General features: G+C 34.6%; 1 protein-coding gene across 4 annotated transcripts in view; it reads left to right on the top strand.

The window, feature by feature from the left end:
* The window catches only part of mark4b (MAP/microtubule affinity-regulating kinase 4b), a 64,868-nt gene that overhangs the window by 37,688 nt on the left and 13,618 nt on the right, over positions 1-13,562 (top strand). For all 4 annotated transcript variants that reach the window (XM_016272606.1, XM_016272607.1, XM_016272608.1 and 1 more), the window contains 11 exons: positions 2,827-2,875; positions 4,216-4,281; positions 6,150-6,220; positions 6,403-6,459; positions 6,629-6,865; positions 9,048-9,167; positions 9,289-9,388; positions 10,768-10,877; positions 10,961-11,144; positions 11,866-12,077; positions 12,693-12,796. In XM_016272606.1, the coding sequence (XP_016128092.1) occupies positions 2,827-2,875; positions 4,216-4,281; positions 6,150-6,220; positions 6,403-6,459; positions 6,629-6,865; positions 9,048-9,167; positions 9,289-9,388; positions 10,768-10,877; positions 10,961-11,144; positions 11,866-12,077; positions 12,693-12,796 (1,310 nt within the window). The remainder of the gene's footprint in view (positions 1-2,826; positions 2,876-4,215; positions 4,282-6,149; positions 6,221-6,402; positions 6,460-6,628; positions 6,866-9,047; positions 9,168-9,288; positions 9,389-10,767; positions 10,878-10,960; positions 11,145-11,865; positions 12,078-12,692; positions 12,797-13,562) is intronic.

Below are 13,562 nucleotides of genomic sequence, written 5' to 3' on the forward strand. Positions count from 1 at the left end.
TATGTATATATATATATATATATATATATATATAAAAAACATTTATCTTTTATTTTTTTATATTATATATTTCAAGCTTAACGGTTTTAACCTGAACATTTTGACATTATCATGTTGCTAAGCTAACAACACGATACTCTGTTTAATTATAAATATACCACAAATATTGGGTAAAATAAAATATTTTTGATTAGGCTGAATATATTGTGTATATTTGAATTCAACTTTTCTCTCTTACATTTGTTTGTTTTTTTCACACACCACATGAGAGTGCATTCTGGAATTGTCTTCTCCACAGGATTCTGTCTTAAAATGTGGCCAAAACAAATTATACGACAGCATAATTAAGTTGCCTTGTTGTTGAGAGGGTATGTGATGCCTTAAAATGCTGCCTCTCTAGGCAGCTCACTAGGATTTGGAACAGAGCCACTGCAGTCATAATCATTATGTTTATACTGTGTTCAAAAAGTAAACTTGGCCCTCATTCCCTGTCAGTTTGTTAAGCTTTGTGTTGTGATGCTTTTTGTCAACCTATGGTTTTAGCCCAGGGGTGGGAAAATGAAGCTGCACAGGCTCCTGAAATGAAAACGAATGGTAAATGGAAAGTAACTGATGGGACACACAGAGGGCAGTGAATGAGGACAAAAACAGAACAAATTAAAACATGGCCTCTCTCGCTCTCTCTTTCGTTCTCCTAGGGTGACTGAGTGCGTTTTTGGGAAGAGTTAGCTCAAATGGTGTTGTCAGCCGTCGACACATTCCACTTATGCGTTTTCACTCTCTCCTCTGTCCTTTACCTTACCTTTCTATTTTTCCAACTCACACATACACTCTCAGTCTTCGTGACTGAAAGACAAAGAGTCACGCTCTCTCTTTTTCTTGGTCCGTCACTTCTCTCTTTGACTCCATCTCTCCACCCCTCTCCTTTTGTCAAACAAGGTCCTTGCGGCAATCAAGTTCTGCTTTTAAACAGCAGACGGACGGTTCTCACACACCTTGTTTGTCGTTTCGTCGTGGCCATTAAGTTGAATTTCCTAAACTTAAAAAGGTAGTTAACTTAAAAAAAAATTTTTTTTAAAGTGTAACTATTTTCCTCTCATATAAGCCCACACACAAGTTTTAATTTTTTTATATATATATTTTTTCACCATTTTAAAATTTATAATGTATTTATTAGGCATTTTTAAATTATATTTTGCTCTTCATATATTTTAATCCAAGCAAATTAATTGGCGCATGTTACATTTGAAGAAAAGCTTTATTTGTTTATTTGTCTGTAACTCATGGGAACATATAACATGTTTGAATAAATATCAGCAAGGAAAATACTTCAGAAAGTTCCAAAGAAACATTTATTTAAATAATTATAAATCTAGTTTTGATCTCTAGTAGGCTGTTCCATCCACATTTGCATTTATAGCCTAAATGTAGGCTACTCTATGATTGGAAATGTATTTTCATGCCCCTGAAATACATTTTTAAAATAGATTTTGGTATATGAAGGTTAAAACTAAATATATTTTCAATTTCAATATATATTTCATGTATTTAAGCTTAACGGTTTACAAATATATAGTTCAGTCATGAAATGGTGCAGGCTGATGGGTTGTTAATATAACCGATGATATTCAGAGTTAAATTACTTGGCACAAGCTGATTGATTCATGCTGCATATGCAGCCAATGAGCTTACTGCCTTGCATTTATATGGCTAGCTAGCATTCACTAGAGATTCCTGCAGCGCGCTATCAGAGTTTCTCTGAAACACTCCACTTCCCCAGCTCCACCTGTATAGATCTGCTACAGGTTATTTTAAATGCTATTTGTGCAGCAGCAGCATGTCTTAAATACGCACGGCACCGTATCACCATATGCATTGGCAGTAGCAAGTTCCTGTACAGGTGCATCTCAATAATTTATTTCAGTAATTCAACTCAAATTGTGAAACTCGTGTATTAAATAAATTCAGTGTACACAGACTGAAGTAGTTTAAGTCTTTGGCTCTTTTAATTGTGATCTTGCAGCAGCAGCAATAATCTGCAGCAATTCAGCAGCAGCCTAGCAGATCTATTCCGACAAGACCAAATACATTAACATTGTCATATCCATAACCATGCTAAAATCTTCTGAGAGTTGTCATGATTTAACTTTATTTAGCATGTATTTAAAATATGTTTTGGCCAGAAATGTTACAAATCCGAAGAATTCTTTGTGTGTAACAGCGATTCAGCTTCGTACTACAAGACCATGATTCTCAGCTGCAGACATGCTGCAGCAGAGCTCCGATGTCCTAGACAACAGAAACAAAGTTTGGTCACAAGATGGGTCTTTTTTTGGCTTGATCCCTTTTCCGTTCAATTTAACTGCCATTAGAAAGGACAGGCTGGTCTCTGAGCAGGCGGCACCATGGGTTGTGTCAGAGAGTGGGCTGTGTTTTGTATTTATCATGGGTTTCGGTGTAAATGCTATTTATGGATTGGCACAAACTGATGAATCCCCATCCATCAGTCTCTGCAGGGTCATTGTGGCTTCTGATGTTTTATTGATGTAATCACTGAAATGTTTTTGACAGAGTTGAGTTTATCAACCACTAAACATGACCGAATAGAGGATCTGAAAGTCTGAGACCACTAGTGAAAATGCTTTGATTAATTATATTTATTTTCAAATTATATTAAGATTGAATTATATATAAATAATTGTATTCATTATATTTATTTTTAATTATATGTTATGAATTATAATGCTCTCTATATTTCAATGTTGTTGTTTAAACAAAAGTTTTTGCAAATTTTACTGATTACTTTCTGTCTTTAATTTTCATCAGCTCTTTCGAGAGGTACGGATAATGAAGGGCCTCAACCACCCAAACATAGGTGAGTATTTTAGATGCTTTTGAGTGAACGTTTACTACACTAGAATGTCAGAGTAGAGACAAAATATTGACATTTGAGGCCTCTCAAAACACACTGACCATCTCTGAACTACTCTGAATCTGTAGCAGTGTTATATTAGTATTATTTATAGGGCTGGGCGATAATTCGATAACGATAATTATCGTGATGTAATTTTCCTTGATAAAACGATATGAAGAGTTCGATAAAATGTTTATGCGCCAAAAGCGGAACGAAACGGCGCAACTCATTTGAATCGCGCCAAATGGACCGTTTATCCACTCGGATCAAAGTTCAAACTGCCGCGCGGCGCAAGCTCACTAGAGAAGATGCGTATTTTTAGACTACTGTTTTTAATACAAATAGGCTACTTAAAAACCATATAGTTATATTTTTTTACCATGGTATTGAGGTGCTATATGTGTGGTTTTAACTGTGTTTATCATGATTTAAATGTATGCTACTATGTGAGACCGATGCTTAATAAAAAAAAAAAAACTTGGTCAGAATAAATTTAACCGTATAAAACAGAGGTTGCTACTATTTTTACGGATGTTACTGATTTTGATAATGAACAAATATTTACCTCTGCATCTTAACTCAAACTTCTATCAAATGTGCATTTCTAAGAGACAAAAAGTTATATTATTATTATTAATGTTATCAGGCAACCCAAACCTTTGAAACAATATCACTCATTAGAACATACAGAAACTAAGAAATACATTTTTATATTTAGATATTTATTTTGTTAAGAAAAATTAATGGTCTGGTTTCTACAACTTTCACTTTGGAGCAAAAATCTGGCTTTAAACTTGAAAGAAATAAAGATTTTACATTTATCGTGATAATTATCGATATCGACTGATATGAAAAAAATTATCGTGATCATTTTTTTGGCCATATCGCCCAGCCCTAATTATTTATATACTGTTACATACAGTTTATACATTTTTTAATTTGGATTTATTTTTATATTTTCCATTTTTATTTAGTTTTACTTTATTTTTATATAAGTTTTAGTAATTGTAGTACTTATTTTTTATTACAGTTAGTTGCCAAGGGAACATTTCTACGTTTGGGTTTTTCATCTAATATTTATATTGTATTTATGTCAGCTTTGTTTCAACTTCAAAAATAAAAAAAGTCCAATTTGGGTGCAAATGAGATTGGAGAGCTATGTTGAGGAAAATATTTTAAAATTATGTTTGGGTGAAGTTCTCCTTGAAGGAGTCAACAACGGGCACATATTCTCTATTGTTCAGTTTACTTATTACTTTTTTGCACATGGTAAAATTATCTACTTTTTCTTATATCTACAGTTCAGCTCTTTGAAGTGATTGAGACGGAGAAGACGCTTTACCTTGTGATGGAATATGCCAGCGGTGGTACGATTCCTCCCTACTTCAACATACACACATGCACTGTATTAGAAAAAGTTACTTCAATGTAGCAAATGACATTATTGTTACTCCTAAAAAATGAACAAATTACATTTTTGCTTTGTCTCTCATTAATACAATATGAACAGTCTAGCTTTGATAAGTTTCTACATGAATAATCACACATGTCTCCTGTCTTCATACGAGTTCACACATAAACATGCATGTGTGCGACTGTCGAATTAATCAGACTCTGCACTGAGCACAGCTGCATGGGCTTCATCTTTTATCTCTCTTCTCATCTTACCCTTCCTTCCCACACAGCTCAGCAATTAGAGCGATTTGATGCTTGTAAAGATGCTCATAGTCAAATCAGGCTTATTTTAACTTTAGCCCATCCTATTCATGGAGCTTGGATCAGCTGCTCTCTTAATGAATCACGTTTCCATTCCTAATCTATCTGATGAGGCTGATGCACGTGTGAGAGTATGGACAGCGCTAGCTTATACTACACATTGGCAATGTGCCGTCGCTATTTCCTTCCCCTGCTTTACATCTCACTGGAAGCTTATTCATTATCCATCCCTTCCTCTAATGAGTCTCATTCTGTCGTCAGTGAATACGTAGCAGAATGAAACATTGCGTCCATTCATTGGGTATTAAGTAGCTAACTTCATTAGCCAGGAAATTCCCAATTGATTGTCCATAACTTATCTAGATGAGTTATATTAGTGACATCCATTCTCCATCCAATCTGTGTTTATCTTAATCTTTTCTCATACTTTTATGTAGTTTTATGTAAGGTATCTGTACCATATGGATTGTTGACCAATATTAGAAATGGTTTAATTTATATATGAGCATTAAATTGTTTAATTTACTCTTACTTAATGATGTTAATAATTTTATAACTTTTAAATTGAATCTTTTTGTGCAAATCTATGTACAGTATGCCTAGTATGTACAGTACTGTGATATCAGCTATCGACCAAAATAAATGAAAATAAATAATTATTGGCTTAGTTTCATGTTGTTTTGAGATTTGTTTGAACAATTTCCTTTGAACTTTTAAAGGGGTCATATGATGCGATTTCAAGTTTTCCTTTCTCTTTGGAGTGTTACGAGCTGTTTGTGAATAGATAAGATCCCTAAAGTTGCAAAGACTAAAGTCTCAAACCCAAATATTCAGATGTGTGCAGCGCATTTTATGGAGGACTGTTTCCTGATCCTGGTAGAGCAGACTACAGTGCTGGCTGTTCTGATTCACAGTCTGCGAGTACGTTTTCATATTTAAAGAATTTGCCACTGACGATTCAAACGTGAGTTTTGGGCAGTGTAGAGTAGCGTTTGTAGTTTGTAATTTATCTGATCACAAATGCAGACATGGTTTTATGTTTACGCGGCGAGATGCAATGCAACACGTAAAAAAGACAGTATAAGTCATTATAATCCGTAATTATGTCCCCACTGGATGCAACAAATGCCTCGTTTATAATGGGTTTTATTGTTTTTGCCTCGTCGCTCCGGCCGGACAGGGCATCACAGTATGGTAAGGTAACATTTCCGTCACACGCTTGAGGTATTCGGCCAATCAGAATGCACTGGATAGCTGGCCAATCAGAGCACACCTTGCTTTTCAGACCGATGAGCTTTGTAAAAATCGACGCGTTTCAGAAAGGAGAAACAATAATGTACAGTATGTGGGAAATAATGTGTTTTTTTAACCTTAAACCACATAAACCCATTTCATTACACCAAATACACAAAATAATGTTATTTTTAGCAACGTCATATGACCCCTTTAATTGAATTGTTTTTAAAATACAATATTATTACCATTTTAAAATTTTACTACAATTTTTTTTCTATGATAGGTGAAGTGTTTGACTACCTCGTATCCCATGGGAGAATGAAGGAAAAGGAGGGGCGTGCAAAATTCCGACAGGTAAGATATCTCATAATCTATGCATCTTGAAACTTGTTCACCTTTGATGGTATGAAAATCTGAAAGGAGCTAAACCCAAGCTGTATTTCCCGTTTTTAATGTGTTAAAGATGCTACCATTTTTTTTATTGCTATAAAATGTTTCCTGTGTCAGAGATATCAGTGTCAGTGTTTCCCTTTCAGATCGTGTCTGCAGTTCATTACTGTCATCAGAAGAATATTGTTCACAGGGACCTGAAGGTTATTGTTCTTTCTCATGACTTATATGTTCTTTTATTGCCTCTGGAGCTTTCATAAAACAGTGAAGGCTTTACCATTACACACTTTGCTCCCTTTTAAAATATCCCCAATGCGCAAAACTATTAAATTCCTGCTCATGGTCGCATACCCCATCTTATACCTCACTCAGGCGGAAAACCTCCTGCTTGATGCAGACTCCAACATCAAGATTGCTGACTTTGGCTTCAGTAATGAATTTACTCTGGGCAGTAAACTGGACACGTTCTGTGGCAGCCCCCCCTACGCCGCTCCAGAGCTCTTTCAGGGGAAGAAGTATGATGGGCCAGAGGTGGACATCTGGAGTCTGGGGGTTATACTGTACACACTGGTCAGCGGATCACTGCCCTTTGATGGACAAAACCTCAAGGTGAATTAATCAACTCAGTATAAGCAACAAAAGAAAGAAAGGCCTTGTAAAAGAGTGCAGGGATGTATGAGTATATCGAAAAGTCATCCAACAATCATATTTACATAGATACATGTTTTGGTTTTATATTTTTAGGAGTGGTAGGTTTGTTTGCACTGATATTAAAATTCTCCCTAAAATAGATAGTAGTCATTTGTATGTTATGGCTGATGAATGGCCGTCATTAACAGTCTGTACTATTTTGTGTAAATAAAGGACAAAAATCTAAAATCAAACATTTTCAATGCTACAAGTCAATTTAATATCACAGCATTTTAATGTTCAGCATGAAAAAATAGATTTTCATTTTGCTATTTGTTTAAAATTACATTTGTGACCCTGGACCGCAAAAACCATAAGTAGCACGGGTATATTTGTAGCAATAGCCAATAATGCATTGTATTGGTTTTATGCCAAAAATCATTAGGATATTAAGTAAAGATCATGCTCCATGAAGATATTTTGTAAATGTTCTACCATAAATAAATCAAAACCTATGCATTGCTAAGGACTTCATTTGGACAACTTTAAAGGTGATTTTCTCAATATTTAGATTTTTTTTGCACCCTCAGATTCAAGATTTTCAAATAGTTGTATCTTGGCCAAATATTGTATAAATCTCAAAAATTATGAATAAATAAAAAAAAAACTGACCCTTATGACTGGTTTTGTGGCCCAGGGTCACATTCAGTAGTGTTTTTTAATTTTTTATATATTAAGTGATCATTAAATTATGGGAAATGGAAATGCACACAGTTAAATATACAATATTGGCCAATATAAATCCAATATCAGCAAATACAATAAATAAAAATCTGTAATGTGGTTTTATGCCAAAAATCATTAAGATATTAAGTAAAGATCATGCTCCATGAAGATATTTTGTAAATTTTCTACCATAAATAAATCAAAACCTATGCATTGCTAAGGACTTCATTTGGACAACTTTAAAGGTGATTTTCTCAATATTTAGATTTTTTTTGCACCCTCAGATTCAAGATTTTCAAATAGTTGTATCTTGGCCAAATATTGTATAAATCTCAAAAATTATGAATAAATAAAAAAAAAACTGACCCTTATGACTGGTTTTGTGGCCCAGGGTCACATTCAGTAGTGTTTTTTAATTTTTTATATATTAAGTGATCATTAAATGATGGGAAAAAAACATGTACATGTAAAGATAATGGAAATGCACACAGTTAAATATACAATATTGGCCAATATAAATCCAATATCAGCAAATACAATAAATAAAAATCTGTAATGTCCTGTAATTATTCAATGTGTATATATTTCCATAGTTTGTGAGCACTATGATAGTTCTGGTCAATAAAATTATTTATTTATTTGTTGTATCCAAATATTGTATAAATCTCAAAAATTATGAAAAAAAATTAAAAAACTGACCCTTATGACTGGTTTTGTGGCCCAGGGTCACATTCAGTAGTGTTTTTTAATTTTTTATATATTAAGTGATCATTAAATTATGGGAAATGGAAATGCACACAGTTAAATATACAATATTGGCCAATATAAATCCAATATCAGCAAATACAATAAATAAAAATCTGTAATGTCCTGTAATTATTCAATGTGTATATATTTCCATAGTTTGTGAGCACTATGATAGTTCTGGTCAATAAAATTATTTATTTATTTGTTGTATATCAGTCAGTTACTCTATTTAAGGGCTGTATGTATTGTCTATATTTCAGTAAAAAAAACATATCTGATTGGTAGATTCTATTATATTTTCCTCATTATCAAAAACGGTGATATTAATCTATTGAGGATAATAGAAATTAATCTACATTAAATAAGTGCCACTGCATGTTCATTGGTTGAAACATTCAACTTTTTAAGGACATTTTTGTTTACTTTTGTAACAAACTTATTAATGTTGAGTCACAACTAATATTAAATGTAAAGTCTCTCTTGTGTCATTCTGAACAGTCTGAGACAAAATCTGAGGCATTTTTTAAGACACCACACGTGCAGCAGTTGCTCTTATGAAATGCTTTGCTCTCAAGTAATGTAGGTCAAGTGAGCTGTGATTGTTTCTTTGTGCCGTGGGGGCGATTCGGTGGCTGACTGGTTCAGAATTAGATTTGGTGTTGAATAGAAGTCTGTGTTTTTCCCTCAGGAGCTGCGTGAGCGTGTGTTGAGGGGGAAATACCGTGTGCCATTCTACATGTCTACTGACTGTGAGAGCATCCTGCGCCGGTTCCTCGTGCTCAACCCCACCAAGCGCTGCACCCTGGAGGTGAGGAGGAGCAACTGCGACCCGCAATCCACCATCTCAGCTGATAACACATCTTATTGAGTTTGCATGGATCTTGCAGTCTTTTGCTCACTCTATCTGACTTTCTGTTCATCCCTTTCAGCAAATCATGAAAGATAAGTGGATCAATGTCGGGTACGAAAACGACGAGCTGAAGCCTCATGTAGAGCCTGTAGAGGATTATAATGACAGCAGCCGTATAGGTAATAAATATTGCCACAACTTCCCCTTTTGCCCCTTTTACATGACTTTTTATAAAGTAGTATTCTTAATTATTTTTTGTTTGTTTTTTGTTTTTCCAATAAATAAACATACTCATAACAAGATGTATCTTTTACATTTATGCTTGTGATGTCAATATTTTTTTTCTTAAATATTTTTATAATATTTAAGTAATAAATCTACATTTTGTATAATTTTTTTACCCCATTATCAAAACAATATTTCCCTAGATATATGATTAAAACAATTTGCAAATGAAGTAAGAAAAATAAACATAATTTTAAAAACCATTCAAAACTTATGGGGTCAGTACAATTTTTCAATCTTTTTGAAAGTAGTTTCTTATGCATACCAAATCTGCATTCATTTGATAAAAAATACAGTAAAACAGTAATATTGTGAAATATTATCACAGTTTAAAATAACTTTTATATTTTAATATATTTTAAATCTTACTGTAACGTTTAAAACGTACATACTTTATATTCTGTTAAGAAAAGCTTACCTTTCACAATTTTACTTCTCAAAGAAAAATGTGTCTTGTTTTTAAAGGGGTCATATGATGTTGCTAAAAAGAACATTATTTTGTGTATTTGGTGTAATGCCATGTGTTTACGCGGTTTAAGGTTCAAAAAACACTATTTTCCACATACCATACTTTATTGTTGCTCCTCTCTACCCCGCCTTTCTGAAACGTGTCAATTTTTACAAAGCTCATTGTTCTGAAAAGCGAGGGGTGCTGTGATTGGCCAGCTATCCAGTGCATTGTGATTGGCCGAATACCTCAAGCGTGTGACGGAAATGTTACGCCCCTTATATTTGGAAACCCTCATATTTGGAAACACACAACATCTCCACGACAAGGCAGTGGCGGCAACAATACTACAGTGAGAATAAAAGTTACGCCTTCTTTCTTTGTGTAAACATTTGGGCAGTGTTATACAAATCATCCAACACAGTGACGTAGACATGTGGCGGCATTTTTAAATGAGGCATTTTAGGAAGCTGTGGACGAGTCATAACTTTAATAAAGAATATCTCTTTGGGTTTGAGAGAATTTAGTCTTTGCAACTTTACGGATCTTACATATGCACGAACAGCTTGTAACACTCCAAAGACAAATGAAAACTTGAAATCGTATCATATGACCCCAATAATTTTTATAATTATTTTTCTCATACATAAGACATTACTAAAAAAAAATTATAGTTTTTCTGCATTGTAGTAACCAGAAGGTGGTTTCAAACCGTCCTAGCAAGGCACTTAAAACCATATTGCTCAAGTATGGTTAAAATGGAATGCTAAATGACTACTTGTTTTTTATTTGCGTTAATTGTTTTTGCTCTTTCTGTTCATACAGATGTGATGGTAGGAATGGGTTACACTCGTGATGAAATCAAAGATGCCCTGAGCACACAGAAGTACAATGAGATATTTGCCACGTATCTGCTGCTAGGCCGCAAGAATGAGGTGAGATAGGTATTACTGCTGAACTGAGAACAGCCTGTGTGCTATGCTATAAGTGTGTAATATCTTATATGTTTTCCATATAGGATGGCATGGAGTCCCGGTCAAGCAGCAGTCTGTCTCTAGCACGGGTGCGGCCCAGTCCCATCACGAATGGCACCAGTAAACACTCCTCCACCTCCTCCTCCAGCTCCACCTCTGCCTCCAGCCACACTAAACCCCAGCGCAGTGCCTCCACCTACCACCGCCAGAGGAGGCACAGTGACTTCTGTGAGTCCCTACATCCCTCATGGATCGTTTCATTTTTATAAATAGCCTAGATCAGAGGTCTTCACAGGAGATCCATGGTAGTGCTGCTGGGGTCTGCCAATTATATAGTTTGATTTTATTTATAGCCTTAAATTATGTATTTAAAAAGTATCACCAGAAAAAATGAAAAAAAAAAAAAAAATGAAAAATTATTTTATCAGTTATATATGCCAACAACAATTATTATAGCCATTTATTAATAATAAAATATTAATCATTATTATCAATTAACATAGCAATAGCAATAACAGTTATTATTGTTAAAAATAAAATTACTATTAGTATTCTTATTGCTATTCTTATTATTATTATTATTATAGGTTTTTATTAATAATAAAATATTAATCATATTAAAATCAGTTTATTAATAATAATTACATTACAATTATTATTATTGGCATTTAATAAATAAATTAATTTAAAATTCTAATCATATTAATATCTGTTGATATTAACAACAATAATTAGTAGTAGTAGTAGTATATATTCAGAGTGGAACATATTAGTTCTATAATTATTAATATCAGTATAATTATTAATAGAATTGGTTCATAATTATTCATATTAGTAAGAATATTTATTATTAAAAAATTAATAACAACATCTTTATTATCGTTAATGTTATTATTATTGTTATTATTAACATTATTTATAATTGTCTTTCATTTGTAATGTTTGTCAGGTGGGCCATCAGTGCCAGTAACCCATCCCAAGCGAAGCCCCACCAGTACAGGAGAGGGGGATCTAAAAGAGGAACGTCTGCCCTCGAGGAAGGCCAGCTGCAGTGTGGTGGGCAGTCGTAGCATCCCCCCGTCGAGCCCCATGGTCAGCACAGCCAACAACCCCAACAAAGCTGAGATCCCTGACCGCCGCAAAGACATTAATGCAACAACGGTAAGCAAGCACAGGAAGTCATGCACATCCTGTTACAGGAAATATTAATTACAGTATTCATTTTTAAAGAGTTTATTCATGATTGTTCTCAAATTGTTTCTTAGGGCTTTTGCACTTCTTTTGAAGCCATATGATAGATTTATGCAAGGAACCACCTGAAATTTAAGCTGTTAACCTTGCTTACAGCCAGTGCCACCAATTACTTTCATTCTGTGGAAAAGGGAAGCTGGACATTCTGCTATAATAATGCTAGAATACTTCCACAGAAGTAAATTATGATGAATTTTCATTTTTAGATGCACTATTCCTTTAATAGAGTAGAAAATATAAATCATGCAGTTCAAGTGCCATCCATTAAAATGTTACATAACTTCCTGTACACCAAATGCTTCAATAACAACAGTTTTACCCCTGGGATATAATGGCACATGTTCACATTCGTTATCGACATTCTCTGGTCATAAAGTGATGTTTCCCAAACAGCTTGTCCCTAAAAGAAAATACATGAATTTCTGAGGACAACTGTGCCAGAAAAGCTGGTTATATTAGGATAGTATGTCTGTTTAAATTAATCTTTTTTGGTTTGTAACACCTGCTTCCTGTTTCATGCTTTAGAACAACATCCCTGCCAGTGCCATGACCCGTAGAAACACTTACGTGTGTACGGATCGTACGAGCACCGACAGACACTCCTTACTACAAAATGGGAAAGAGAACAGGTAAAACGTGTCTCTGTGTTTTATATTTGTATATGTGCGTTGAAGTTTCATAATTGATGTACATGCTGAAGCTGAAAGTAGTTTTTCTGTGTGCTTGTTTGTTGAGATGGATTTGGTCTGTTATGCTTCAGCAGTGGCAGATGTTGACTGCTTAGCTGTCCTTCTCTCTTTTTCCTCCTCTTCGGGGGAGGCCCAAAGACTGGGTGTCATGTGACTTAAAGGGGTCATATGATGCTGCTAAAAATAACATTATTTTGTGTAGTTGGTGTAATGTGTTTATGCGGTTTAAAGTTCAAAAGTTTTTACAAAGCTCATCGGTCTGAAAAAGGGAGGTGTGCTGTGATTTGCCAGCTATCCAGTGCGTTGTGATTGGCCGAATACCTCAAGCGTGAGACGGAAATGTTACGCCCCTCACATACTGTTGATGCCGTGTCCGGCCGGAGCGACGAGACAACATTAAAACCCATTACAAACGAGGCATTTGTTGCATCCAGTGGAGACATAATTACTGATTATAATGACTTACACTGTCTTTTTACGCGTTGCATTGCATCGTGCCGCGTAAACATAAAACCCTGTCTGGATTTGTGATTAGAGAAATGACAAACAAGAAGTGCTACTCTACTGCCCAAAACTCACGTCTGAATCATCAGTGGCAAATCCTTTAAATTAAAACGTACTTACGTGAGTCAGAACAGCCGGCATTGTAGTCTAACGTTACTCTCCCAGGATCAGTAAACAGTCCTCCATAAAATGTGCTGCACAC

This window comes from Sinocyclocheilus grahami, unplaced genomic scaffold, assembly GCF_001515645.1.
Source record: "Sinocyclocheilus grahami isolate Dianchi unplaced genomic scaffold, SAMN03320097.WGS_v1.1 scaffold72.1, whole genome shotgun sequence".
In the NCBI taxonomy this organism is placed as follows: Eukaryota; Metazoa; Chordata; class Actinopteri; order Cypriniformes; family Cyprinidae; genus Sinocyclocheilus; species Sinocyclocheilus grahami.